The sequence below is a fragment of the Oryctolagus cuniculus genome, chromosome 7, assembly GCF_964237555.1.
Source record: "Oryctolagus cuniculus chromosome 7, mOryCun1.1, whole genome shotgun sequence".
NCBI lineage: Eukaryota > Metazoa > Chordata > Mammalia > Lagomorpha > Leporidae > Oryctolagus > Oryctolagus cuniculus.
Window position 1 is genome coordinate 61,154,905 of NC_091438.1, and position 27,878 is coordinate 61,182,782.

A 27,878-nucleotide genomic window follows, 5' to 3' on the forward strand; every position below is an offset into this window, starting at 1 on the left:
GTCCAGGACTCAGCCACAGCGGCTGGGCTGGAAACCTGTCTGCTGGGCGCTTCCTCCTGCCCTGCCCACCTGCCTCCTTTTCCCTGGACACGCCCAGGACGTGGGCTCTGTTGAAGCGGCTATTTGGAGAGCATGGTCGGGGACATCTGCGGAGGGGCCACTTACCATCCAGCGGGTGTCTCAGTCCCCCTGACCTCCTTGTGGGGCCTCCTGGGGTTTTCCAGAGAAGGCCTGCCCTCCCCCCAGCCCCCAGGCTCTGGGAGGACAGGGTGCCACACAGACGCACATGATGACAGCACGCCACCCGCACAGAACTAGTTTATTCAGTAGTATGGGGGATGAAAAAAAGCCAACAACAACAAAACTCTATTTACAGTAACAATCAAACTGTAGGATCTGATGGTTAGTATCAAGTTAGCATCCAGCATCTTTGTATCTTTTTAAGTCAAGTCATCAGTAGTAATAACAAGTTCCATTCTTAACCCCTTGCAGGAATTGCTGAGGGGAGAGGGCAGGGGGCGCTCCACCACAGGAAGCTGGAAGCCAGCCTTACAGATGAGCACCAGGGACGTTCCCTTCCACCCCTGGCCTCTTTGCTAGCCACCTGCTCCAGAGGGAAAGCCAGGGACAAGTCTGGAGTACATGCTCAGAGTACAGGGAGACTCAAATGAACAGAGTTGGCAAAATGAAGAGGAGGAGGAGGAAGAGGAGGAGGAGAGGTGGGGACACAGTCTGGAGCGAGGACAGGGCTCTGGGCCCCCGAGCCAGGGCTGCTGGGGACACACCCGACCTGCGATGGCCATACCACACCCCCTGGGACTGGACATGAACCCATCCCAGCACAAAAAGCAAATAAATAAAAATATATATTAACTCTCTCTCCGCAGGGAGCTGGGGTGGCACAGGGGAGAAAGAGGGACAGGACCTGGTCCTTTGAAGAAGAGAGCCAATTCCAAGAAGGGGTTAAAAGTCGAACCTGTCTCAGAGGCCACAGCAAGTCAGACCAAGTGGCCTCGGTGGGATGTGGGGAGAGCGGGAGTGGACACCGGAACCCACACCTGAAATCTGTGCTTGAAGCCCGCCCTGGGCAACTGAGCCCCCCACCCCCAGGCCCCACTGTGCTTACTCTTCCTCCCAGCCCCACCTAGGCGACAGCAAAGAAGCAAAGAAGCGCAACTTAACACGTGACTGGCCTTCCCCGGCCGGGCCAGGGCCAGGGCGGGCAGGGAGAATGAAGCACTTTTGGGTCAGCAAACTGAGCAAACACCTGGGCTGCAGCCCGCAGCCAGCAGAGGGGCTGGGGTGGCCCGGCCCCTGGCTGGGGGCGCAGACTTCTCTCCGAATGTGTTCATGCAGCATTTGGGGGTCCGGGGGCATTGAGTCCTTCTGCCCCCTCGCCGGATAGGGCCTTTTCAGTTCCTGGGAGAGGTAGCACAGGCTGAGTGACCCCTCGCCACACTGAGGCCCGCCCGGGAGCCGCCGGCAGGGTTTGAGCCCTGGGCGCATGTGGCTTTGTCCTTTCCTTTTGGTGATGGCAAGTGAGGGGGCAAGCCCCCAAGAGTCACTCTCCTCCCAGAGGCACGGCAGATGGGAAACTGAGGAGAGGCTGGGGCGCATCCTGGGAGGTCCTATCCTCTTTGGGAAGGGAAAGGGGAGTCAGTTTCCAGCGTATAAAAAAAATTAATCCCTGAAGTCATGAAGAGTGGAGATCCTTTTTTTTTTTTTAATTCTTTTTTTTTCCTCTTTTCTGAAAAACTCTGTCTTGGAGATGTTGGCCCCAGGAGTCCAAAGTGCAGTGAGGGGGCCGGTGGGGGGGAGTTGGCACTGACGGCCGGCAAGGCCCAGGCTCCTCAGATGGACGTTTCGTCGCTGCTGCGGGCAGGCGTGGGGAGCAGGGGCAGGGTAAAGCACAAGACAGGAGTGGGCATGAGCGCAGCTGGGGAAGGGAAGGGAGCCTCATCGCGGAAGAACCACCACCGGCCCAGGGTTAATGCAGGAAGTTAAAGAAGAGAAATCTGGAGAGGCAGGAAAGCAAAGTGGCAGAAAAGGCAGACAGAGGGTTAGCTGGAGCCCAGGAGACAGTGAGCAGCTTTCACCAGAAGAAGGAAACAGAGAAGCACGCCCAGCTCCCCACCCCGCTCACGCTGCCCTGTGCTACACTGCGGTGCAGCGCCCAGGATGGGGCGGCCCACCCCACGGGGCTCCAAGGTTTGTGGCACTTCACGGTAAGGGAGCTGGCCCACACTCAGGCCCTTTGTCCTCTGACTGCCAACCAGGGGAGCTGGAGAGGCCTGGAGGCAGCTCGGGGCCCAGGCCCAGCCAGGGCCTCTGCCAGATGGCGCCCTGTCCCCCCCACCCCACCCCCACTCACTCGGAGCCTGACGAGTCCTCATCCACGGTGCCTGCCTTGATGCTCATGGCGATGGGCATGACCCCGTTCAGCTGCTCCTGGAGGCTCTGCCGGGGCGGTGGGCGCGGGGGCGGCCCAGCCCGGCTGCCCTCGCTGGCCGAGGAGCCCCGGGAAGAGCCTGTGCCCTGCTCCAGGGGCAGCCGCAGGAGGCTGCTCTTCTCGCTGATGGTGGGCAGACACTTCTTCTTGAGGATGCCTGTGGGCCACAGGGCAGGCATCACGAGGTGCAGGGGGAAGCAGCGGCCCGGCCCGGGAGCCCCGGGAACCCGAGGATAACGTGAGGTGTGAGGTTGTGGGCCAGGGCAGCGTGGCGGCGGGGGTGCCACACTCACCCTTGTGAGGCTGGGCAGAAGGCCCTGGAAGGGGGCCCAGGGACGCCTCCCGAGCCAGGGCATCTCCATTCTCCCGTGGCCGCTCCTCAGGGGCCCCGGAGCCACCACTCTCCTTGGCTGTGGTCCCAAAGTCTCCTGGCCAGGGGGCCTTCCCAGCCCCTGGGCCCCCATCTGGCAGGGAAAGGAAGTGCCATGAAACCCACAGAAGACAGACAGTGGAGATTCACCACCCCAGCCTTGCTTCCCAAGAACCCCAGGCCCTCCCCCCGCCCGCCACTGCTATCCCAAAAGCCACAGCCCTGGTGCTGGCCCACCCTTGGGGGTACTGTGTAGGGGCAGCCTCTCGGCTCCTGGTCCCAGCAGGCTGTCCCAGCCCTGCTCTCCGGGGAAGGCAGCCTCCTCCTCCTCCTCTTCCTCCTCCTCACTGTCTGAAGAGTGGGTAGAGGCATAGGAGCCACTCTGGTCATCTTCCAGGGACAGGTCACTGTCGGAGTCTGTGTCAGGATCTGAGAGGTTGGGAAGACATCACAGCCGGCTCACCAGCCTCCGCCCACCCACGGCAAAAGCCAGGCCGCCTGCCCACCAGGTACCAGGGCCTTCCATCCTCACCATGCTGCTGGCCTTGACCTTCCAGGAAGAGGCCGCCTGGGTCCCCCAGGCCAGGAGGCCCTTGGCCAGGGTTCAGCGTAGACTCCTCCCTAAGGAAACAGGGCCGTGCTGGAGACCTTGCTTGGCCCACCGCCCAGCACCCCCTTCTCTCCTCTCCCCTGTGATCGATTCCAAGACTGCGCCTCGTGTCCCTGGCTGCTGCTGATACAAGCTGTCACCCATGTCCACTGCAAGGTGTGCTAGTCAGTTCCCAAAAGGCAGGTGGCCTGGGCCCAGCCTGCACAGTCCTCCCCTTCCCTGCTCAGCCCTCCCACCTCCAGGGCTCACCTCAGCAAGAAGGGGATGTAGCTGGGCTGACTCTTGCCTGAGCGGCTGGCGCTGTGCAGGGAGCCGGCCGAGTCTCCGTAGGGCTGGTACAGCCGCCCGTCTGTGTAAGGGCTGGGGCAGTTGTAGGACTGGGTGGGGCACAGAGAGCTCCGTCAGCGGAGACTGGCCCCAGGTGGCAGGTGGAGGGTGCGGGGATCTTGCCCCAGAGCCCACCTCCCACAGGCCCAGGTCTGAGAGAGGGTGGCCTCGAGTCTCTGCTGCCCTGTGTTGGGGCCTGGCCACAGCTGTACCAGCACTCCCTGAGGTGGTGACACTACCCGGCTGTGATGGGTGCAGTCTACTGGTAAAACGTGCTAACGGGGATGCTCTCAGAGCATCCTGGGAGACAGAAAATTTGCTCAAATTCCTAAGGGGCTCCCAGATGCAGGATACTCATCACCTGACTGCCCATCTCCACCCCGTCTCCCCACGTCGGAATCCCATGAGCCACATCCGCCACCTGCTCGCACCTCCCTTCTTCCACGGAGACATGGAGATGGAAGAATGAAAGCAGCCCCACAGTACAGAGCACTGGCTCCCTGGGCCTCTGGCCTCCTCCTCCCCAACTTCCCGCCCAGCCCCTCAGGCTCCCCTCACCGAGGTCAGGGTGGACTTGGTGGTCAGAGCAGGGTCAGGGCTGGGCTTGCGGCTGCAGGCAAATCGGAGTGCTTTCCGGACCTCCTTGCTGAGCACCACGTAGGAGAGGAAGATGAAGGGGCCCTGGCAGGTGGAGGCATCAACAGTTGGTGGGGGAGCATTTCCAGGCACCCCAGCACCGTGGCTTCCTTCCCCGCCCCGCGGGCTGGCCAGCTACCTGGAGGCAATTGCAGGCAGCAAAGAGGTAGTGGAAGAGGAGGGTGTCACTGTTGACGGACAGCAGTGCCAGCAGCCAGGCGGCACTCAGCAGCAGCAGGACGGCGAAGGAGGGCTGCAGGCCCGAGCTGGGGGCGGGGCAGGCTGTGAGCCAGACCCGGAGGCCTCCCGTGCTGGGGCCCGCCCGCCTGCTGCCCCGGAACCCGCACCCCACTTACATAGGGCCTTTCTTCTCGAAACCCTGCCGCTGGGCAGCACAGGAAGCCCTGGCGGCCAGGATGTACAAGAAGACACTCATCTAGGCAGGGGAGAGAGGCGTGAGTGGGATCACTGCAGGGGAGGGGCGGCAGAGAGCTTCTGCCCCACCCCATAAGGCCCCGCAGCCTGAGCGCCTCCCAGCGCAGATCCCGAGGACACACTCGGCCTGGTCACTCCAACCCATATCCAGCACCTACCGAGACAGCGAAGGCCACAGGGCCAGCAAAACTCCAGATGAGCGTATCGTAGATAGAGAGCCAGCAGAAGTCGGGGTTCCCGTAGCCCTCAGGATCCAAGCCCACGGCTAGACCTGGGGGCAGGGAGACAGCAGCAGGGGCGGGTGGTCAGGCCCTGGGGGCAGGACTGCGGTCAAAGGGCCGGGGCAGAGCAGGGGGCAGAGTTCTGTCTGTGGGCTGCTCTCCCGCCCCCCACCATGGGGCTCAGGGCCGGGTTAAGTCTGACGGACGCAGATGAAGAAGTTGGCCTGGGCTGTGGGGTACCTGTGATGAAGGCGGGCACGCCCCAGCCCAGCATGTAGTAGAAGCGCATGGGGCCGGCATTGACGTCGCGCACCTCGGTGAGCGCCCGGTAGAGATGTAAGGCCTCCAGCAGAGCCCAGGAGAAGGTGCAGAGGTACAGGAAGTGCAGCAGGATGGCAATGACTGTGCAAGCAAACTGAGGCCAGGCCATGCCCGTCAGCGACCAGCACACAGGGCCTGTGCTCGGTCAGGCAGGCGGGAGGACAGGGTGGGGGTGGGGGCTGCAGCAGCAGAGACTGGGCCAGAGATGGGGACCTCCAGGGTGTTGCTGGAGAAGGGGAGAGCAGGGGCCAGATCCCAGGCAAGGCTCTGTCAGGGCGGAGGTGTGGGCTGGGGAAGGCATCTCCCAGGGGCCTGCGGGGCTGGCAGGTCGGGGAGGTCTCTGGGGAGGAGGGCATCTTACAGGGAGGTCGGCCTGGTTGACTCCCAGGAGGAAGACCAGGTGTGCCAGGCCGAGGGCAGCCGTCAGGTTCCGGCGGATGCCGTGCTGGTTGGAGCGCAGGGCACGCAGGATGGTGAGGAAGAGGAAGGTGAGCAGAAGGGCGGCCAGCGTGACCCCCAGAGCCACATAGGTCAGCGTCTTCAGCGGCAGGATCTCCCCATTCTGCAGGCAGATGGTGGGTGAGGAGGGGCAGGGCCCGGGCACGCAGCCCAGTGCCCGCGGCTGCCCCCAGAGTGGGGGGGCTACCTCGCGCCGGGACACGTCCATGAGCACCGCGAAGCTCGTCATGTGGTTGCACTGGCAGCTGACGTGGCTCTCGTTGCGGAAGACGACCTCACAGCCCCGGGCTGACCAGCCGCCTGTGCCGCTCACTCTGCAGGACGGCAGGGGGCTGCGTCAAGACCAGCGGGGCGGGGGTGGGGCAGAGCTGGGGGTGAGGGCAGCCCAGGCTCACAGGATGGAATGGTTCCAGAAGACACAGATAGGCTTGGTCCGCTCCTCCGTCTCCAGCAGGCGGAACTGCACGGTGACCGGCTTGTCCAGGGAGCGGGGCAGGAGCTCGTCGTCGTCGTGCACGCTGATGCTCACCACGGGCGTGTTGATGACAGGGCGCTTGGGGACCCTGACGGGAGGCGGGCAGACCTGGGTCACCACGGCAGATGCCCCCGGCCCAGCCCCTGCCGGCCCCGCTCCCCCCGCGGCTGCTCACCTCAGGCTGCGCTTGTCCGGGTCATAGTTGTGGGGCAGGAGGCCAGCCAGGGTGCGGTAGATGATGACGCTGGCCACGGCCTCGCCCTGGCTCAGCTCCGGGTGCCGCCGCTGCCGCCGCGCCACTTCCTCAGGCTCCTGTGCCTCTCCAGGGCCCGCGGGCCTGACCACAGGGGGCACCTCTGGAAGAGAATATGGTCCCTCTCAGGCAGAATGCCCTCTTGGTGCCCTGGGGCCGGCTCTGGACCCCGCCCACTGCCCCCACTAACCTCTGAAGACAGACTCGGGCAGAATGACCGTCGTCTCAAGGTCCGGGGGCCGCTCCCCACGCAGCGCCTCGTAGCGGGGCAGCTTGGCCCCCGCGAAGTTCCCCTTGTCCAGCCGCACGACGGAGATGACTAGGGAGGGGCAGGCCCACAGGTGGGACCCCCAGCCGAGGTGGGCAGGTCCCCGGCATGCCTACTCCACAAACCTCCCCAGCCCGGGGCCCCGCCTCACCGATGTTGGGCGTGATGATGGTGAAGGGGCTCAGGTACGTGTGCCGCATGTTCTGGGCCAGGGCGCTGGCATAGGCCTCGTAGTGCTGCAGGAGCCAGGCCGTGCCACCCTCCGTCTGCTGGATCAGCTCCCAGTGCCGCTTGTTGGCTGCATCCAGGAGGGCGCTGCCCACCCGCAGCAGGTTCTGGCGGTGGGCGTGGGTATGGGGCATGGCGTCATGTGCTGGCAGACCACACCAGCTGGCCCGACTCTGCCTGGACTAGCCCTGCTCCCCACCCTCCATGCCCTGCTCTCGGCACATACCACCACCTCCTCCAGGAAGCCCTCTGGATCACACTGCCCACCCCAGTGGCCAAATGCTCTGCCTCTAAACCCAGGGCCCCAGCCCCTGGACCCACACAGATGCCCTGGCATCCTGCTTCCCCCAGCCCCTGGCCTCTGCCAGGTCACGCTACTTCCTGATACTAACGGCATTTTCTGTGGGCCCCTTGTGAAAAGGGATGGGAAGCGGTGCCCTGATTACCACGGGGCTCGAGGCACCTTGTAGGGGGCTCGAGGCACCTCATGGAGGCCTTGTGGCAGGGGTGAGCTCCCCAGAGACAGAGGGGAGGGTCCCCACCGTCCCCACCCTGCCCCCAGCTTGCAGGAGCGGGCTTGATCACTGTGACCCCCACCCCACCAGCCAGCTCCGCCTCTTCCAAACCCCACCTCGGTGAAGTGCACGTCCTGCGTGGCTGACAGCCCAAAGCCTCTCTGGGCACTCTCATGGGCCAGCAGCCGGGTGGCCAGCTGGTAGGCCACCTTGACGTCGCTGCCAAAGTAGCCAGCTGTGTGCTGCGTGGCGTTGCGCAGGAGCAGGGCCAGCCGCTGGGAGCGCCCCGAGTCCAGGCCGGACTCGTTCCGCTGCAGCCGCTCCGCCTAGACGGCAGGGGCCGAGAGGCAGGGGTCAACGCAGGACGGTGGGAAAAGAAAATGTAGGGGACAGAGGCCTAGGAAGGGGAAAGGTGGCCCCTCTGGGTGGGCACCCCAGGAACCTAGGGGCTGGAATTCTAGAGCCCCCTTTTTCAAAGATGGGGCAAGGAAGACAAGGGAGAGGGAGGAGGAGGAGCAGGTGCTCACTTACCAAGCCCTTCAGCTCTGAGAAGGTGACTGAGGTGCAGTTGAAGAGGTTTGGGGGGAGCCACCCCCGGTGCTCGTCACAGTGGCGCACAGCGGTCCCTGGGGGAAGGAAACAGGAGGGCTAGCCTCAAGGAAACTCCCAGAAGCCCACGAGACCTGGCTGAGCGCTGTGCTGGGCACCAGCACCTGGGACAGGAGATGGGAGCCACGGGCCCCGGCCCCTGCAGCCCGGGTGAAGACAGGACAACAGGAGTGCAGAACACGAGAGCCCAGCATCTCTGCAACACCTGTGCAAACAAGGGCTGCGGGAGTTGGAGCCCCCGGACCTCACTGCCCTCTCCAGCCACCACCCCGGGCTCCTTGCCACTCTCCAGGAATTCCACTCATCGCCAGTTGGAGGACCAGCGCCAGAGTGTGTGTCTTTCTGGCAGTGTTAGCTCCAGCCCTGGGTGGTGAGCAGAGAAGAGAACCGTGTGTGAGTCATCAACGACTCTCTAGCACCTGGCCCTCTGCTCAGCACAGTGCAGGCTTTTCAGCGTTATTGTTCAGTCCATTTTCAGCATTTTTTGTTAAAAGTTCCCCTGGGCAACAGTGAGCCAAGGACGACGGGAAACAGAGTCTCCAGGACCCCGGGCCCTGCAGCCAGGGCTTCTTGCCCTCACTGCACTGATGGCACAGGCCAAGTCCTCAAAACCACAGCCTGGGCCTCTAGCACCTACCAAAGGAGCCTTTGGGGCAGGGGGCAGCAGCAGGTAGGCCAAAGCGGGTGCGGGGCCACCAGATCCCAGCCTCGATCGCCCGGGGGCAGCTGTCATAATTCACTGCGGAGCAGAAGGAACACTCAGTCAGCCAGGAGCAGCTGTCCCTCTGCAGCTCGACCCAGGACCCCCGGCCTTCCCTCAGCATCCTCAGGCCTGTGGCCAGCACCCTCCTCCTCCCCTCCCACCCGGGGAGGTCGCCCACCCATCCTGGTAGCCCCACCTTCACAGCCGTTGGTGGTGACCTCGGCGAAAGGGTTGTCACAGCGGTCACACTGGCGCCCAATGACGCCTGGCTTGCACGGACACTGGCCTTCCTCAGGGTCGCAGACTCGGGACAGAGAGCCCGTGGGATAGCAGTCACACAGCAGGCAGGTGGAGCTGCCAGGGGGCCGGTAGTGGTTCTCCTGAGAGGCAGGGAGGGGGAGGCAGGGCGTCACTGATTCACGCTCTCTCCCCACACGCTCAAGGACCCTTCCAGCTGAGGCCCCTCTGCAGAGGCTCCCAGACCTCGGCCCCCCTCAGAGGGGGTGTCAAAGCACATACCAGCCAGTAGTGATTTGGGCTGGAGCCAAGCAAGCAGAACAGGCTGCCAACCAGCACAGCTGGCCCAGGGCTCACTGCTTAACTACCAGCTCCGGGTCCCCCTCACACCCCAGGCATGGGGACACACAGCCGCTTGCCCTTCCTGCCAGGGCACAGGCACACAGGCCTCAGCTCTCTGCAGGAAAGCCCATCGACGGCCTCCCCTTCAGGGCCCAGGGGCTGCAGAATGGGGGCTGAGGCGGTCACACCACTTCCTGGAGGCTCGGTGGGGGCGGTCACCTTGCAGTGGCACTCGCCGCTTGTCTTGTTGCAGTCTGGGTCAAAGCCTTTGCTGACATCACAGTTGCATGGGCCGCACGTGGGATGTCCCCACCAGCCACGGGGGCAAGGCTGGTCAATCCTGCAGAGAGGGGCCCAGGCAGGCGTGAGCTCCCTCTGCCACTCCTGCTTGGGTGGAGCCACATGGCTGCAGCTCAGCCAGGCTCTCAGGGCTCTTAGGGACACAGTAGAAACAGGCAGCAGCCACTCGGGGCCTATTGCCACATGCCCTGGTCAGCTTACCTGGTCTCACAGTAGGGCCCAAGGTAATTTGGGGGACACTCGCAGGTGTAGCCGTGGGGAGCACTGAGCTTGCGGGTGCACACAGACTGGTGCTCACATGGATTCAGCTCACATACATTAGTGCAGTTGTCACCATAGTAACCTGGGACCACAAGGACACAGAGAGTCAAGCCCCACTCTCCTCTGGCACCTTCATCCTCATCCTCCGGCTCTGGGCATCACAGCAGCTGGCTGGCTGGGGCTGCACAGTAGGAGACTAAGGCTCAGAGGGGCCACGTGACTGGCTCGGGTCACACAGCAGCGCCAGAGTTAGAGTCCGGGCACCTGCTAACCTGCCCTGCCCTCCATGTCCCTGGGTTGCAAGCATACCAGGGTCACAGCTGCAGGAATAGCTGTCCCAGTCATTACTGCAGTAGCTGTTGGCAGGACAGGGGTTCGAGTCACAGGGGTCTGGCAGGCTACAGCCTGCCTCCACGTTGACACTCTCTCCACGGCCGGGATCCAAACTGCTGACTCCCTCGGCGGTTTCACTGACTCGCACGCCCTAGGAGGGACAGGGCAGCACTGGCCGTCAGTGGAGCAGGGCTTCCGGGTGGAGGGAGATGTTGATGGGGCAGGTCAAGGGGCTCACCTGCAAACAGCCCCGGAAGCCACGGGCTACTCCGCCAGCCGGCCCAGGCACGCCCCCAACCGTAATGTTGCTCAGGTGCAGCCCATGCAGCCGGGGGCCCAGGTTGCCTTCTGCCCTCTGCTGTCCGTAGTCAAAGGACAGGATGGCGTGGCCGGGGCCCCCGCTGGCTCCCAGTGCCAGCTGTGCATGGTGCCAGTCTCCGTCATTGGCCCGGCCCGGCTCCAGCCGGAGAGATGACGCCTGGAGCCCTGTGCCCTCCACGCTCAGCACCACGTGGCCCTCTCTCAGCTGGTGCAGGAGGGAAGAAAGCGGGGTCAGCAGCCCACGTTCATGGGCCCTTCTTCTTGCCCCCTTTTCCCCATCATTCCAGACGGCTAAAACCACTGCTGCTCTGCTCTAGCCATAGAGAAAAGGGCATTTATTTCCCTCACGCCCAACAGATGGCAGCACTGACCCAGCAAACCCAACCAGCTGACTTCATTCCCCTAGAAATGACCATCCCTGTCCAGCCTACGGAGGCCACCAAAACCCTCTCGAGGCCAAGGCCTGTCTGCCCGGCCTTGGCTCACTGCATACCTGTAGGGTGATGGTGCTGCGCCCCCTGGTGACGGCCTGCAGCAGGACACCGTTGGCCTGGCGAGTGCGGAACATGAGGCTGAGATGCCAGGGCTGGGAGATGGGCAGTGAGAGGCCATGCCAGGCCACCAGGCTGTTGCCCAGGAAGCGCTGCGGATTGGCCATTTCTGGGGGGACAGATGGAGGGAGACTGCAAGGTGGAGCAGCACAGTGCCCCCGGGGCCAAGATGTTCGGCTCTGGCAGCTCCACGGGAGATAGCACTGGCTGTCCTAGTGCCCACTCCCCGTTGGCTCCACCCTCCAGAGCATGTCCCTGCCCTGGGCCCGCCCCACGCTGTGCCCGGGCCTGCCTCTGACTGGGCCCTTTGTCTGCTGTGCTACCCTCTCAGGGCTCTGTCCAGACACGCTCTCCCACCCACAGCCGGGCTCCCGGAGCCCTGCCCAGTGCCTGCCCTGCCCCGCCAGTGTTCCCAGACTGCTCACGGCACCCAGGCCTCTACCCTCCTACCCTGGGCACAGCTCTTGCCCCCAAAGCCAAGCGGGCACTCGCAGCTGAACGCGTCCCACTGGTTCACGCAGGTGCCCCCGTTGTGGCACGTGTTGCTGTCACACACATTCTTCTTAGCAGGGCAGCCTAGAATGGACAGAGAGGGGTTCAGTGACTCAGGCTGGGGCCTTTCATGCACCCCTGTGGCAGCTACCAGAGGGACCATCCTGCCCACCCCGATCCTACTGCCTGGTGCCTCCATCCAGGTGCCGGACTTCCTGCCTGGGCTGGGCTCCTGGCCTTGCCTCTCCCTCCCGAGGCCTCCCTACCAGGCACAGTGCCGTTGTTGGCAATGAAGTCGGCCATGTCCACATGTCGGCTGTCCACCTGCAGGTTCCTCATGCAGCCCACGAAGTGCCGCATCCGAATGGGGAAGCTCTCGGGCAGGTCAGGCACCCCGCCGAGCAGCAGGGGCCCCGTCAGGTCCAGAGACCTGCCGGAGGGAGATGGCGGCATGAGGGAGGGGTAGCAGCACCCAGCCCACTCTGCCCTGTCCCCAGGCCAGAGAGAGCCACAGAGCAGTGCCCCCGGAACAGGAGCCACCCTCTTGGCTCGTGCCACCCCTCCTCACACTGTCCCACAAGACCTGGTTCTAATGCCCCAATCTCGATGTGACACCCGCGGGGTGAGCAGGGGCCAAGAGTGTGTGGACAGGGTAGGGAGGGGGTGGAATTTGGCTTGGATCCCACTTCTTAGCCCCCCTCTCCCTCCAGTGCTTGCTTCTTGACCTTCCATCCCCGTCTGAGCCTGCATCGCACCTCACCCCACCCCAGGGAGCTTTCCCCTGCTCACTTCTTGCTGCCACTCTGGGTGCCCTGGGCAGCACAGGAGTAGTTGCCAAGGACAGCTCCAAAGCGCAGGGCCACGCCGGTGTCACAGCCATCCACAGTCACCACGGCCACCTTCTGCTCAGATGGGCCCTGCGGGAGCCCTGTCTGGCCCAGCAGTGGCTGTGGACAGAAAGGGCAGAGAAGGGAAGCAGTAGGCAAGGAGCCAAGCAGGTTCCTGAGCCAGGCATCAGGACACCGTTCTCATTCACGGGCATCGACACACCCGGGTGCTCACTCCAGGGGCACTAACCACGGCCTAGTGGGGTGGGAATGCCCCAACAAGGTGGTGCGTGCCAGCCCCCATCCCAGCCAGAACCGCGATGCCCTTTCCTGCCCAAAGCAGTGCCACCAAGGTTTGGGTGAGCACCTGGGCCAAGAGCACAGCCCTCCAAGGCCCCGTCCCCCTCCCACACGTACCTTATTGTAGTACTTGAGCTGCACCGTGTGCCACTGGCCATCACTGACCCCGCCAGGCACGAACGGGGACACCGTGGTGGTTGACTCACCTGGGAAAAGGGCCAGGTGAGCTGGGAGCCCAGATGAGGGCTGGGAATGGTGGGAGTGAGGATGCTCAGGGTCGAGGCTGGGCCCAGATTTGGCTGGGGAGTGCGTGACACCAGGGGCCGAGACACGGGACCTCTACGAGAGGGGCGAGGACATGGGACATGGAGATCACCTGCAGAGAAGGTGAGCTGGACCTGCTCCTGGATCACCTCCAGGGCCACAAAGTCGTGCTTCTCGTTGAAGCGCCCGTTGTACAGCAGTAGCCCGTCACGCTCCTTCGTGGCGAACCTGAGCAGGGGTTGGGGACAGGAGCAGGGAATGGCGAATCCCCCTGGATACACCAGGACCCTCCAGAAGACCCAACTGGGGGCTGTGGGGCTCTGATGTGGAAGATGGTCCCAAACCAGAATGCTGGCATGCTGGCTCCCCACCAGGGAGGGGGGCAGGTGGAGGAAGGGCAAGGGACAGACCCTGGTGGGAGGAGCAGTCTGCAGGCCAAGCACACAGGCACCGAGCTCCGAGCGCAGGCCTGGCCCTGCCAACAAACCTGCTCGGGCACTGTCGCTGCCTGACCTCTCACTCTGCCCACAGGATAGGAGTTGCCCCAGACCTGCCCACACCACACCCCCTCATCCCCCATGCGCCCCATCACTCACGAGAGGGCCAGGGTGAAGTGGAAGCGCTGGCGCAGGCCACGAAAGGTGATGAAGGAGCGCGCAGGGAAGCTGCGTGTGGTCACGTGGCAGTAGGGCTTCTCGAAGTCTCCAGACGGGCAGTCGCACTTGAAGCCGCCCACCAGCAGGTTGACGCAGGTGCCCCCATTCTTGCAGACACCCGGGGTGCAGCGGCCTGAGCGGGCACTCACTTCACAGTGCTCACCTGGGCGAGAGAAAAGATAAGGTCGAGTGCCACACACGGGGGGGGGGGGGACACCAGAACTCCCCCCAACCCCCCAGCGAGGAATGTCTCCCATGGCCTTCCATGACCCCCACAAATACTCCGGAACTCTCTCGAGCATCCTCACCTCCTCCCGGTGCCCACTTCCTTGGAGATCTGGGAAACCCCAGGCCCTCCTGCGGGCTCTGTTCAGCCCTCTGTGCTGTTCTCATCACAGCTCTCCTGAGAGCTCCCTGTCCCTTCCCTACCCCTGCTGGGGCCCAAGACTGTGAAGCCCCCAGATCCTAGTTGCCTTCGTGTCACACTACCCAGCAAGCTACTGACCCCTGTGGTAGTGAACACACAGGTAGAGGGCCTGCATGATGGCATGGGGGCTGTCCAGCCCCCTCCCTGTCATGCACTGAGATCAGTTTCCCTCCCTGGGGATGGGACCAGCCTTCTACTGGATTTGTTGGAGCTGTGTGGGAGTGGGGAGGGATGCAGACGACCCCTTGGGAATGAGGCGGGCAAGGACCCTGAGTCCTGAGGTCTGGCTGAGCACCTCTGAGCACGTGGGAGATGCTGAGAGAGTGGGGAACCGAGCCCTGGGAGCAGGTCAGGATTCAACAGAGGAGCTAAAAATTCCAGCAGCATCAGATGGGAAAAATCCACCCCTTTCTCTCCCTCCCCATTCCCAGATTCTAGAGATAGGTTCTCAGCTCCTGTGCCTGGTGACTGGCTCTTGTTTCCATGGAAACTGTTGTTCGCCTACTCCAAGCCCCCCTCCCCATCCTCCTGGACAAAGGCTCCCTCCCCTCCCCCAGGCCCACCCCTTCCCTCCCCTCCACCCCCAGCAGCAGCAGAGAGGAGTCAAGTCTGGCAAGTTCTGGGCAGGAAGATGTAGCAGGGAAGGCCGTGGGTCCTGACTAGGGCTGCTGGCAGAGCCAGTGGGCACAGCTCCAGGGGACAGGGAGTGAGGCCCAAGGCGTCCCGGAAAGGGGGGGCCACGGGGAAGCGAGGCAGGCTGCAGGGAGTGGCCAGGTGCACAGAGCAGAGGCACTGAGCACCCCAGGGAGGGGCTCCAGAGGCTTCTTAGCCAGGACCCCCTTGTATCAACACCTGGACAAGGCTGGAGCCTTTCGGCCCGTGGCCACCAGGTGTAATGACCTCCAGGAGACGCTGTTGTCTTTGAGCCCAGACCTCTCCAGTTGCCCCAGCAATCTGTACCCTCCCCTCAGTGCCTGGGGAGGGGGCGCTTGCTGCAGTCCTCCTGGAGGTTCCAGGCCTAGCCGCACCTCTAACCAAGCTGAGAGGAGACCCAGAGCAACTCGGACCGTCTCTGCCGCTCCCTTACATCAAAGCCAACGCTAGCCCAGCTCTTTCCAGGCAGCAGGTTAATTAAATCAATTCTCCCAAGCACCTTCTGATCTAAGTAGGTTCATTATCTCCACTTTAAATTACCAAGGCCCAGAGAGGTTTAAGTCGCTTGCCCAAGGTCACACAGCTGCCAGTGGCAGAGCCGGGAATCAAACCCAAGCGGACTGGCCCTAAACACAACGCCACCGGGTGCTCAGCGCGTGCGCGGCGCTCCTCCCTTGGCCTTCCACTTAGAAGCTGTGGCCAAAGAGCCAAGCGGGGCCTGGACACTCCTGGGGTCACTGACCCTTACTTGGGAAAGGGCCGTGGTGGCAGCCCCTTCCGCTGTGCAGGCACCACAGCTCCCCGCCCTTCAGGGCCGTGCCCCGCGGGTCCCTCCCCTCGGCTCACCAGTGTAGCCATCGCGGCAGAGGCAGGTGTAGCCGCCCTCGCGGCTGCGGCAGCGCCCGTGCGGGCCGCAGGGCCGCGAGTAGCACAGGTCCACCTCGGTTTCGCAGTAGTCGCCCGTGAAGCCCGGCGGGCAGCGGCAGCGCAGGCCCCCGACGGGGTGGATGGGCCGGAAGAGCACGGAGGACGAGGCGATGAAAGGCGCCGAGGAGTCGAAGCGCAGCACCGACACGCAGCGCATGTAGTTCTCGCAGGGCTCGCGCAGGCAGATGTTGTCGTCGAAGGGCAGCACACGCTGCGCCGAGATGGCCGTCAGCAGGCTGCGGTTGAGGTACAGGCGCTCCTGCAGGTCCTCCGAGGGCAGGAAGGGCGGCCCGCCCGCGGGGCCCGGCGGCTGGCCCACCGACAGGCTCACATTCAGGATGCGGCCTCCGGGTGCGTCCGTGTCCCGCTGCACGTTGAAGATCACCACGTGGTCCGGGGGCGTGGCCAGCGTGGCCGCCACGGCCTGGATGAAGAGGCCCAGCAGCGGTGACAGGAAGCGCTCGGGCGACATGTCCTCCAGGCGCAGCGTGATGCTGTGCGTGAGCATCTCGTCCGTGATGATGGTGACGCGCAGCGCGCACTGCGCCGTCACGCTGTGCACGCCGTCTGCGGGGAGGCGACGCGGGTCAGGGCCTCCAGGGGTGGCCAGGGTGCCAAGCCCCCTGAAGCCCAGCCGACTGGCCCACTGCCTGTGAGGGACCGGCCCTCAGTGGTGCTTAGCGGGTGAGATTTTCAGAAACCGAGCCCCACGCTCTCCCCAAACCGTCCCTCGTGGAGTCTTTGCGCGCCTGCCCCTGCCGGGTCATGGGGCTTTTCCTTATACCCCTATTTTGCTGTCTTCTCTCCAGGGACCCTGAGAGACCCCCTCCCCCAATCATCCCCCGACCACCTCAGCCTCTTTATAGAACACGACCACGACCACAACCCTTACCCTGCATAGCAGTGGGAGCTGAACTGGGTCAGTGGGCCACCCAGTCCCCCTCCCAGTAAGCCCCAGGCTGCTTGGGCGCAGGCGGGCTATCCCCATGGCAACGCCCCACACAAAGCATTCTTCCTGCCCAACTCTCTCTAGTGTGTGTATGTGGGGGGGGGTTGGGAGGGTGCCTCCCCGAGAAATCCAGCTGAGCCACCTTAACTAGTAGCTGCACAACAGGGTGGATGGGGGTGGGGGAACCACAAGCAGAGACTCCAGAGCCCCACTCGGCTGATCTATCCTCTGATCCTGAGGCCTCTAGCTGCTCATCACCCACTGGGCTCGCTGCATTACACCCAAACACCTGCCATGCCCCCAGGCGACACACTCAATGATCAACAGCTGAGAACTAACACACACTTGCTGGTGTCTCATGCCACCCACACACCCTATGTCCAGAAATACCAATACACCTGAGCACACATCCAGACGGGAATGGGTTTTATTTAGCTCAGAAATGAAAGGTAGGGGCCGAACAGAGGGAGAATTGGCTTGGCTGGGCTACAAGGGACACTGATGCTTTTATCTGCTACAGCGCCTTCCTTACACATCCTCGGTGTCCATGAGACTTTTGTTCAGTCTCCACGGTGAAGACATGGCTTTGAAAACATAGCAGGCGGGCCCTCAGTTAGATTTTTTAAAGGACACACTGGCAGGAATGGGGCAGGAGCCAGTATTTCTGGAGCACGGTGGGAGGAGGAGCGGGAAATGGGGACAGATCCTGCATCCACGTCGGACCTACTTGACTATCCCGGCGACTCGCCGAGCCGGGCAGGCTGAAGGCAGACACCTCTTTCAGCCTTGTCCTTGGCCCACTTCCCACCTGCCCCCCCCCCCCCAGCCTCATTGCTTGGGACTGCCACAGTCCACCTGCTCTCACCAGCAAGCCTGCTGTCATCGCCCACTTCAGCGCCTTCCGCTCTCGTCTCCAAGCTACTGCGTGAGCTGTTTCTGCCCACCTGGTCTACCCTGACAGCAGCCCACAGTCCTCTGCGTCTTCTAACCTGCCCAAAACTAGGCTTACCTGCTTCTAGAAGCTGGCCCTGACTGACGACTTTAGACTCTAGTTTCCTCCCTCTTTCAGACCCGCTGCACTCAGGTCCAGAACTGGCACAGGGCTCTTTCGTACCTAGGACATCTGCCCAGCGACTCCTTAAGGAGATAGTCCATCCAGGCAGACAGAAGCCCAAGACTGCACACAGAGTGCTCCTAACTGATTAGGAAGGAGAGGGGCAGTCATAAACCTTGCCAGCCCTTAGGCCTGGGAACAAGCATTCCTCCCTGCGTTCCCCCTCCCCACCACACACACACACACACACACACAATGTCCCGGGCCCTGCCTGTGCCCCTCTCCCAGCATGTCTCTGTTGCTTCCCATCTGGCCCGCCATCTGTGGCCACCTGCCCCCTCTGCTACTGGCCCCCATCCCCAGAAGCCGAGCCATTGGTTTCTCCCTCCTCTTTGTCCCTCTCCCCTGCCTTGACCTGGCTCACCCCTCAGGTGCAAAGGCAGGACAGGAACAAGGGTGGGGGTGCACTGGCTGAACTGTCCTCCTGAATAGAAAAGAGGACAGGCTCTGACCGCTCCAAAATACCACCTGTGCCTAGAGCTCAGCCAGCCACACCTGGAAAAGTGCTAGGTCCCCAGACGGCAGTCAGACTCGCAGCCTCCCTTCCCCCCGCCCCCCTGCAGTGGGGCTGGAGGACTCGGAGGGGCTGTGTTCTGCAGGCTGCCCAGGTCGGGGCCTGGAGCTCCTGGGTGTGGCAGCAGAGGAAGGAAGAGGCAGGGGGGGATTCAGGCTCAGGCTCCACAGGAGCCACGTGGGGCGGCCGCAGCCACAGGGGAGAAAAAGGAGGCACAAAACGCAGAGGCCAGAAGGGAAGACAAAGGCTGAGGACGGGAGCCAGCACGGAGAGTGGGAGCAGAGAGACACGCAGGAGGCAGGAGCCAGGAGAGGGCAGTGGGAGAGGCCACGCTGAGGCCGCCAGGGGCAGGGGCGGGAAAGAAAGAGAAGACAAAGAACAAGAGGAGAACAACAAAGGGGCAGGGGGGGCGGCCCCCTCACCCCAGCCTCCCTGAACTTTGGGGTTGCCGTGGTGACTGCCTCCAAGGGTCAGGGCTGAGGGGAGAGGGTGGGGCTGGGCTGCCGTGGGTGCTGTCCCCAGCCTTCTCCTCCAGTCTAGGGGAATGAAGTCTGGGGCTCTGCCCTGCAGGAGGCCAGAGGCTGGTTGGGGCGCCCCGTGCCCCATCTCTCACAGTCTGGCCACGCTCACCTGGGGCAGGCTGGGGACGGAAGACACCAGGGAGTGGCCCAACCTTTCCAGCCCCTGCTTCTGTCTCAAGTGTCCCAGCACAGATGGGGGCGCAGGTTATGGGAGCCCCAGCTCCTCTGACCCCCACTTCCTCATCCTAGAGGGGAAACTGCAGCTTCGTCGGCCGCAGCCTCCAAACGCTCACACTCCCGGGTTCCCGGGGCCACCTGAGGGGTGGGCCAGGGAGGCATCTGTCCCGCAAGGAGCAGGAGCGGGGAGGGCACGGGAGCCTGGCGCTGCCTGGCGAGTTCCCTCAGTCTCCCTGGCCGGGGAGTCGGGGAGCCCAGGTTCTTCTCCTCTCCGCCCTGAGGGCTGTGCAGGCTGCCTGCAGCCGGGACATCAACAGTGGACTCCTCCTGACGGTCCCAGTTGGCCCTCGTCAACCTGGGTCTGGTCCCCTCCTCGCTGCCACCTCTCACTCCGTACAACGGACAGAGAAGACAGAATGCGACACCAACCCCCAGCCCGGCCAGCCGGGGAGTCTGCAGGCTGAGCGCTTGGCCAAGCAGCAGGAATGCCCCGGCCTGGGTCCTGGCCAGGCTCCCACGCCCCTGGGACAGTGTTCCCGCCCCATGGGACAGGGGCCTCAGGGTCTCTGTCCTCAAAGCCCAGCAGTCCCCTGGATCTTGTGGTGCCCACACACTATTCTCAGAGCCAGGGCTGGTCCCAAGTAGCAGAGGAGACCTGGCAGCCTCAGAAGGGCCCATGGGGTAGTGCAGAGAGGTGGGGGTGGGGGCTCCAGGAGGCCTCAGCTGGCCCGGGCTCCCTTGCAGCCCCTCCCCCAAGCCAGACCCCAACCCCAGGCTCTGACAGTGGGGTCTGTTTGGACAGAGACAATGAGCCCCTGGCCTCACTTCCTGCGGGAGCTCTGAAGAGCAAGCCAGGCCAGGCTCTTTCTGCCTGGAGGGAAAAGAATGCGCTAGACAAAGTCCACGCAAATCAGGCGGGAGGCAGAAGGGGCCAGTGGAGGGCTGCAGGGTCCTGACCCCTCTGGCGGCAGCCCTGTGCCCCCGCAGCCCTCAGCTCTGCCCGAGGCTGGATGAGATCACAGGACTATCCTGATGAGGCGTGAAGGGGTGCTGAGGGGCCAGCCTGCCCTATCCCCTCCCCTCTTGTGGCTCTCCTGCCCCCACCCCCCCACCCCAGTCTTCCACGCGCCTTTTTTCACAACTCTTGGCAGCCAGAGCCAGGGCAGCCTCAGAGCACTTCCCCCATCACGTCACAGGCCGGTAGGCAGGGGGCAGCCAACCGCGGCAGCCCGGCCAGCCTGGGGCAGCAGGCGGGGCCTGCACCAGCCGCTAGGATTCCTGGGGCTTCCTCCCAAGCTGGTTCTCTGTGTGGGGCATCAGGAAGGCAGGTGGTTCTCAGCTGTTCCCCCTTGGGTGGGGCTCCCTACCTCCAGAGGGCTGCCGGGGCCCTCCCCACCACCCACCCCGGGGGGCCGTCTCCACCCCAGTACCACCACGGGGACCCTTCCTTACCTGACACCAGCACGCTCATGATGGCCTCCAGGGGCCGGTTGTTGTCCAGAGCCCGGCTCAGCCTCAGCTCCCCCGTGGAGGCGTTGAGCAAGACCAGGCTGAGTTCATTTCCCCGCTCAAAGCTGTAGGTCAGGCTGTCTGAGATGTCGGGGTCGTGGGCAGGCACCCGGCCAATGGCACCCCCAGGAAAGCTGCTCGAGCGGTTGGTGACGTAGTTGTTGAAAAGGATCTCAAAGTTGCCCAGCACCGGGGGGTTGTCATTGCGGTCCAGGAGGCGGACGTGGACGGTGGCCCGGCTCACCAGGGGAGCCGATGTGGCCTGGATGACCAGGATGTACTCGGGCCGGTCCTCGTAGTCCAAGTCCACCAGGGCGGTCAGCTCCCCAGAGAAGATGTCCAGCTGGAAGACCTCAGGGATGTTGCCCTCCACGATCTGATACATGATTTGGGCGTTGGTGCCTTCGTCAGGGTCGGTGGCTGTGACCCGGGCCACCGCCAGCCCAATGGGGCTGTTCTCTTCCACGAATACATCAAACTCATCCTGCTCAAAGACAGGTGGGTTATCGTTCACATCCAACACGGCAACTGTCACTTCGACGGGCGTGCGGGCTGGGGGCATCCCCTTGTCCACCGCATATGCCCGCAAGACGTACTGGGCCACGTTCTCCCGGTCCAGCCTCCGCAGCGTTCGCACGATGCCTGAGGTGGACTCTACGATAAAGTCCCCATCTCCATCGTTGCCTCCTTGGAAGGTGTAGAAGACCCGGCCATTAAGGCCCGAGTCTCGATCAGTGGCTGAGATCTGCAGGACGCTGGTGAAGGGGGGCACGTCCTCATAGACGCTGCCCTGGTAGGAGTCCCGCAGGAACTGGGGCGCATTGTCATTCACGTCATTTACCAGGATCTCCAGGTAGGTGGTGTCAGACTTCTGGGGGATGCCGTTGTCCCGAGCAGTGATGGCCAGGGTGTAAGATACCTGGTCTTCGTAGTCCAGCTCAGCCTGAGTGGTGACCGCGCCAGTGTCGGCATCGATGCGAAACTGGGGGATGCTGTCCTCCATGAAGTAGGTGATGCGGGCATTCTCGCCCGTGTCCTCGTCCGTGGCACTGATCAACACCACCGTGGTGCCGGCTGGCCGGTCTTCGTTAACATTCACCGTGTAGTGGGAGCTCTGAAAGACAGGGCGATGGGTGTTGGCATCGGTGACGTTCACCACGATCTGTGCGGTGTCCTGCCGTGTGCCATCGGAGGCAGTGACGGCCAGCACGTACTGCCGCTCCAGCTTGTAGTCCAGGGGCAAGGCGAGGGATACCAGCCCGCCACCACTCTGGCTGGTGATGGAGAAGCGGTTGCGGGTGTTGCCGCTGGTGATCTGGTAGGTGATGACACTGTGGGCGTCACGGTCCACGGCCGACACTGTCACCACGCTGGTGCCCACGGCGGCATCTTCATTGAGCCGCACTGTGTACTCCGGTTGGGTAAAGGTTGGGTTGTTGTCATTGACATCCAGGATGGTGACACTGACACTGGCTGAGGCAGTGAGTGCTGGGGTGCCGTGGTCTCGGGCCTCCACGCCAAAGCTGTAGAAATCAACTTCCTCTCGGTCCAGCTCAGCAGCCACAGAGATCCAGCCTGTGCCGTTGTTGATGGTGAACGGGAAGTCGTGCCCTACCCCGGCAAGACGATATTCCAGGCGGGCGTTGTCACCAGCATCTGCGTCGATAGCTTGCACGTGGAGAACCAGGTAGCCTAAGGGGACGCTCTCCAGGACGGTAGCCTGGAAGGGGGTGCTGACAAAGATGGGGGCATTGTCATTGATATCCAGGACTTGCACGGTCACCAGGCCGGAGACGTTGGAGAGTGGGGGGCGGCCACCATCCTGTGCCCGCACCCGGAGCGTATACTCCTTGGTTGTCTCGTAGTCAAGAGGGCTCACCACGTCCAGGGCCCCAGTCTGGGCGTCCAGATAAAACTGTCCCCTAGCATTGCCACTCATGATGCTGTAGTGCACCAGGGCGTTGCTGCCCTTGTCGCGATCTGAGGCCGTGACCCTGAGTACCGGGGCCCCTGGGGTCACATCCTCCCGCACCTGGACCACATAGCGCTTCTCACTGAACTGGGGAGCGTTGTCATTGTCATCTTCCACCGACAGGAAGACAGCGGCTGTGGCGCTCCGCGGACCAGGGTCCCGACCCTGGTCACTGGCTTCCACAGTCAGCTGGTAGGATTCCACCTCTTCCCGATCCACAGGGCCACGGGTCCGTATCACCCCAGAGCGAGGGTCAATCTCGAAGACTTCCGAGGGGCTGCCCCCAGGCCCCTCCAGCAGGCGGTAGAGGATGTTGGCATTGGCAGGGGCGTCCCCGTCTGTGGCTCGGACAGTGAGCACCTCGTAGCCAACCTCCAGGTTCTCCCTGAGGCTCTCCTTGTATTCCTGCTGCTCGAAAACAGGATCGTGATCGTTGGTGTCGGTGACCAGGATGGTGAGCGTGGCCAGGGCACTTCGCCGGGGCACGCCATGATCCTGCGCCGTGACCCTGAACACGTGCGTGCTCTTGGTCTCGCGATCCAGCTCCTCGGCCGTGGTAACAGCTCCAGTGATTGGGTCCAGGGAGAAGTAATGGTTGGAGCGACTATCGAAGAGGGCGTCCATGGTGTACTCGAGCCGCCCGGCGTCACCCTCGTCGGGGTCGATGGCCCGCAGGGAGGCAACAGAGGTCCCTGCGGGCTGGTTCTCGGGCACGGTGGCCTGGTAGCTGGGGGGCTGGAACTGGGGGGCCGTATTCACATTCCTCTTCCGACGCCCACCCAGGGATCCTTCCAGTGGCCCCTGTCCTGTCCTGAGCCCGGGGGCCTGTGCCAGCTTGCAGGACAGGCATCTCAGCCGTGGGGCCTTTAAGCAAGGGTGCTCCTGGGGCAGGGTGAGCCTGCCCTGAGGGGAAAGGTGGCCCCCGATGCCCAGGAGGCGGCAGCTCCAGGGGCAACCTTCAGGGGCTGGGGGCAGAGGAATATGGGCCCCGGATTCCGGACACCAGACCCTCAGGCCATCGTGGTGGGGCACCAGGTGGCCAATCAGCTCGGTTCCCGCATCCCTGCAGCGGCTGGTGTAGAGCCATAGGTTCGAGGCTGAGGCTGGACAGAGCCAGCCCACCGGGGCACAGGCCCCCGACGAGCCGCGGCCCCCGGGTCCCAGGGAACGACAGGGTCCCACTTGGTCTCCCAGTAGTGGCGATGGCAGCAGCAGCAGCAATAGCAGCAACAGCAATAGCAGCGGCGGCGGCAGCGGCGTGGAGAGGGAGACGCAGGCGGCCTGGCTCCGCATCTCTCCCTGTTCCCGGCCCGCCGGGTCAACAACCGCGGCGGCTCCTCCTCCGGCTCTTGCCGGCCCCGCCGCGCCTCATGCCCGGGCCGAGGCGCCGGTGCCCGGGGCCACCCGTGCGCCCCGCAGGGCCTGCGCCTAGATGGCTCGGCGGGGCCCCCGCACTGCGCCCCCCGACCCACCCCTGGCGCGGGCCCGGCTCCCACCGCTCACAGAGCGGAGCTCGCTCCCGCGTCACCCCGACCACCGCGGGCTGGCGCCGAGCCGCCACCTGCGCTCCGGGCACTCGCCACCTGCGCCCGCCGGATCCGAAGCGCCCTGGCCCTTGCCGGCCTCCCGGTTCCCGAGCCCTGGGGTGTTCCCTCCGCTCGCGTGAGGTCGCCCACCTGCTCCCGCGGAGCTGCGCGTCTGGACCCCGACCCGGCCCAAGGGTCACCGACGGTCCCCGCCGCCTGCTCGGGCCCCACGTCGCCGCCGCGGCTGCTGCCGGTCGCCGCGGCCCCGGGCCCAGCCCCGCGTCCCCTCGCCTTCCCGGCGGGCGGGCGAGCTCTGCAGCGCGGCGGCGGCAGCAGCGGCTCATTACCATAGACCTGCTCGCGCCGCCGCCGCCTTAAAGCGGCGACACCCGCCGCGCCGGGGAGGTGGGCCCCACCCAGCGCCCTCTTCCGCGCAGATGCTCCGGGATTCCCGCCAGCTGGACCCACCACCAGCCAGCCCAGGACCCACAGGTCTGCCCCGGGGCTGGTGCTGCCTCCCTGCCTCATCCTGGAGAGGTGTGAACCACCGAGGCCAAACAGGAAAGCGCAGTCTTGGTGGTAGTGCCCTAAGTATGCTGACAGGCCTTCTAAACATTTCTGAAGGGCTGTCACTGTTGCTGAAGCCCAGTCACACACACACACCCACCCCCACAAGAGTCCTCCCTGCTGTCCCTTCCTATGCTCTGGGGTCAGACTGAGCTACAAGGACCTGCTGCCCCTCCTCCCTGCAGACCCCGGAGCCACCCTGATGAGGTCCTTGGGAGTTGTGGGGGGCACACCTGGCAAGGTTGTGATGCGACCAGGATGTCCGCTGGGGCCCAGCTGGACACAATGGCCCCAGCCTCCTCTTGGACCCTGCAGGGGCATTTTCAGGGGCAGGTAAGCCTGGCGCGTTGGAGCAGTCAGCGCACCAATCTTACCAGACGTTGGTGTTGGCATCAGTCTCCAAGATGGTGAGTGTGGCAGGGGCACTTTTGTCAAATGAGGGGACCGAGCAAGGGAACTGGCCACCTGGCCCTCCAAAGCGTGTCTTGCAGCGGAACTCACTCCTCAAGCAGCAGCCGGGAGTACAAGGCAGAGGAGCAGAGCTGCTGGAGGAAGGCTGGTCAGGGCCTTGCCCGGCCCCATGGCCCCTCAGCCAGGAAATCCACGGGCTGCTCTTGGGGAACTCGAGGGTTCTGGCGAAACCCAGCTGGAAAAGTGCTCGGTCAGCTGCTCCCTGCCAGCGCAGCCCAGGGAGCCCCTGTGTGCCCACACAGGGATGCGGAGCGTGAGACGGTGTACCCAGAGACAGGACAGGAGATGGGCCTTGGGTGCAGTCAGCAGGGTTAGGGCTCTACTGGATTCCCAGCCATGGCGGGCACACAGCACAAGAAGCGTAGGGAGGGAGGGGCCTGCGTGGCTCAGGAACGCCCTCCCCTTTGACAGCAGATGAGCGTCTTCCCGTGGACAAGGCCAAGGGCAGCTCCAGAGACGGAGGGCGGCTGAGGCGCCTGCCTAGACTCCCTTAGACTGGCTGGGGAGCACCCAGGGGCTGCGTGGGCATCTTGCTCTTCACCTAATAGCCATGTGGCGCAGAGAATGCTTGGAAATTATACCATCTGCTAATTACCCTTTGAATGGGGTTTGGCTAATGAGACTCCTTTCTGATGCAGGCCCCAGCCAACACAGGGAGAAACTGCAGTTCTCCATTCATCTGTCTCCTGTTGTGGCTAAAATAAGCTTTCTGGGTGGGACAGAAGCAAAGCCGAGGCTCTGGATCCTGGAGCCCAGCGCCAAGCAGGGGTTTCCAGCCAATGCGGAGCCCAAGGAGCCCACTGCAGGTGAGTGATCTTTCTACCCAAGGTGGGCACGTTGGAGGATGCAAGGAACCCTCCCTTCATCTCCAAGTACGTTTGGCAAATAGTCTTTAGCCCCCTGCTGCCCTCACCCTCAGGGGCACTCTCTCACCAGCAGCTCCTTCCTCCTCCCCAGTGTGGGAAGGAAACACCCAGGTCTGACATGCGTGGCTGGGGTGGGGGACTGCCCTGGTGGTGCCCGACTTGACCTCTGCAGGAAGAGAAGCCTGCTTCATGGAACTTTCCAGCGTCTGGCACTTAGCCCTCCCTCCTATGTGGGAGGAAGCCAGGGTGCTGGGACAGGTGCTGTCTAGTGAAAGTCCACACCTCCCACTTCCAGCGGAGGACGCAGCTCTGCTGACACAGCCTGGGCTCGCCTCCAGTTCTGGTGAGTCTTCCTCACCCCAGCTGTGTCCTAGGGTCCGCCAGACCTATGGAGCACAGCACAGGCTTGGTAAGATGTTGTCCCGGGCTCTCAACTGAACAGGGTAACATGGGTGAAGTGACCAAGAAAAGTCTGGAGGAATTTGGCAGGGAGAGAAATCCCAGAAGTCCTCCTGGAGGAGGTGGAATATGGGCTGATTTTTGAAAACTCAGGATCAGCGTTTCTGGCCAGAGGAGTTCATCAGCAAAGTTACGTAATCCATCCGTTAAGCATCTTCCACAAGGTTACCCAGGTAGTAAATGGCAGAACTGGAACGTGAACCCAGGCATTCTGGCTGCAAAATCCATGCTCTTACGCAGCATAGTGTGAGTATCGCCTTGGCCGGAGCTGAGACTGGGATGGGTCTGTTGTGAAGCAGCAGCAGAGGAGGAGATGGGGCCACCTCGGGAAGAATCACGTGACCTCTGTTGGGGGGGGTGAGATTCTGGAACCGGTGTCCTGCTGGGAAAGGAGGGGTGGGGCAGAGGAGGCTCATGTGAGTGTGGGTGAGCAGGGATGTGTCCCTGGCAAGAGTGAAGTCCGCGGAGGCCCCAGCCCGGACTCTGCTTCTGGGCTTGGTGCTGTTTTACAAAGAGCATACACAGGAAAGAGCCAAGGGCCCCGTGTGGCTCCAGGGTGCGGGGTAGGCAGAGAGAAGACACAGGAGCCGCAGGTGGTGAGCCAGGAGCCTGCTGGCTTCGGCCTCGCTCGCCCAGCCTGCTGCTCCCCGCTTCCTTGGCAGCTGGGGGGGGGGCATCCTCACAGGTGGGCACTGCTGCTCCCCTGCTCCCCTCTCCAGGTCAGGGTTCTGTGGATTCTTGGGTGGTTGTTCCCCTCCAAGCCAGTCTCCACTCAGCAGCTAGAGGAACATGTTTTAAAGAAACAATTTAACATTTTTTAAACAAAATTTATTTATTTATTTGGAAAGTAGAGTTACAGAGAGAGAGAAAAAGAGAAAGATCTTCCATCTGCTGGTTTATCTCCCAAATGGCCACACGGCCAGGGCGGGGCGATTCTAAAGCCAGAAGCCAGGAGCTTCTTCCAGGTCTCCCATGTGGGTGCAGGGGCCCAGAGTCTTGAGCCATCTTCTGCTGCTTTCCCTGGCACATTAGCAGCAGGCTGGATCAGAAATGGAGCGGCCAGGACTTGAACTGGTGCCCATATGAGATGTCAGCACTGCAGATGGCGGCTTAACCTGCTGCGCCACAGCGCCAGCCCCAGTTCAACATTTTTCTGGGTTTAAAAAAGCTTCCCCGGACAGCACCGCGGCTCAATAGGCTAATCCTCTGCCTAGCGGCACTGGCACACCGGGTTCTAGTCCCGGTCGGGGCGCCAGATTCTGTCCCAGTTGCCCCTCTTCCAGGCCAGCTCTCTGCTGTGGCCCGGGAGTGCAGTGGAGGAAGGATGGCCCAAGTGCTCGGGCCCTGCACCCCATGGGAGACCAGGAGAAGCACCTGGCTCCTGGCTCCTGGCTCCTGCCTTTGGATAGGCGTGGTGCGCCGGCCGCAGCGTGCCAGCCGCGGCGACCATTGGAGGGTGAAC

At 63.3% G+C, this 27,878-nt stretch overlaps 1 protein-coding gene across 4 annotated transcripts; it reads right to left on the bottom strand.

Moving 5' to 3' along the window:
• Positions 1-300: 300 nt before the first annotated feature.
• Positions 301-24,380, bottom strand: CELSR2 (cadherin EGF LAG seven-pass G-type receptor 2). 4 transcript variants are annotated; one of them, XM_051856185.2, is made up of 34 exons: positions 20,499-24,380; positions 15,691-16,338; positions 13,704-13,926; positions 13,220-13,335; positions 12,961-13,049; positions 12,506-12,663; positions 11,983-12,146; positions 11,675-11,800; positions 11,167-11,333; positions 10,591-10,878; positions 10,329-10,503; positions 9,960-10,101; positions 9,678-9,798; positions 9,076-9,259; positions 8,814-8,915; positions 8,099-8,193; positions 7,684-7,893; positions 6,976-7,159; positions 6,747-6,875; positions 6,479-6,659; positions 6,224-6,391; positions 6,016-6,142; positions 5,731-5,931; positions 5,289-5,463; positions 4,986-5,098; positions 4,749-4,828; positions 4,532-4,658; positions 4,315-4,437; positions 3,679-3,806; positions 3,352-3,440; positions 3,057-3,248; positions 2,743-2,913; positions 2,372-2,606; positions 301-1,635 (listed from the first exon to the last, which is right to left on the bottom strand). In XM_051856185.2, the coding sequence occupies exons 1-34, from the start codon at positions 23,818-23,820 to the stop codon at positions 1,629-1,631; spliced, it is 8,760 nt and encodes a 2,919-aa protein (XP_051712145.1). In that variant the 5' UTR covers positions 23,821-24,380; the 3' UTR covers positions 301-1,628. The 4 variants fall into 4 exon arrangements, with proteins under 4 accessions (XP_051712145.1, XP_051712144.1, XP_051712143.1 ...); XM_051856184.2 differs by having other exon boundaries at positions 301-1,869; XM_051856183.2 differs by having other exon boundaries at positions 301-1,872.
• Positions 24,381-27,878: the final 3,498 nt, after the last annotated feature.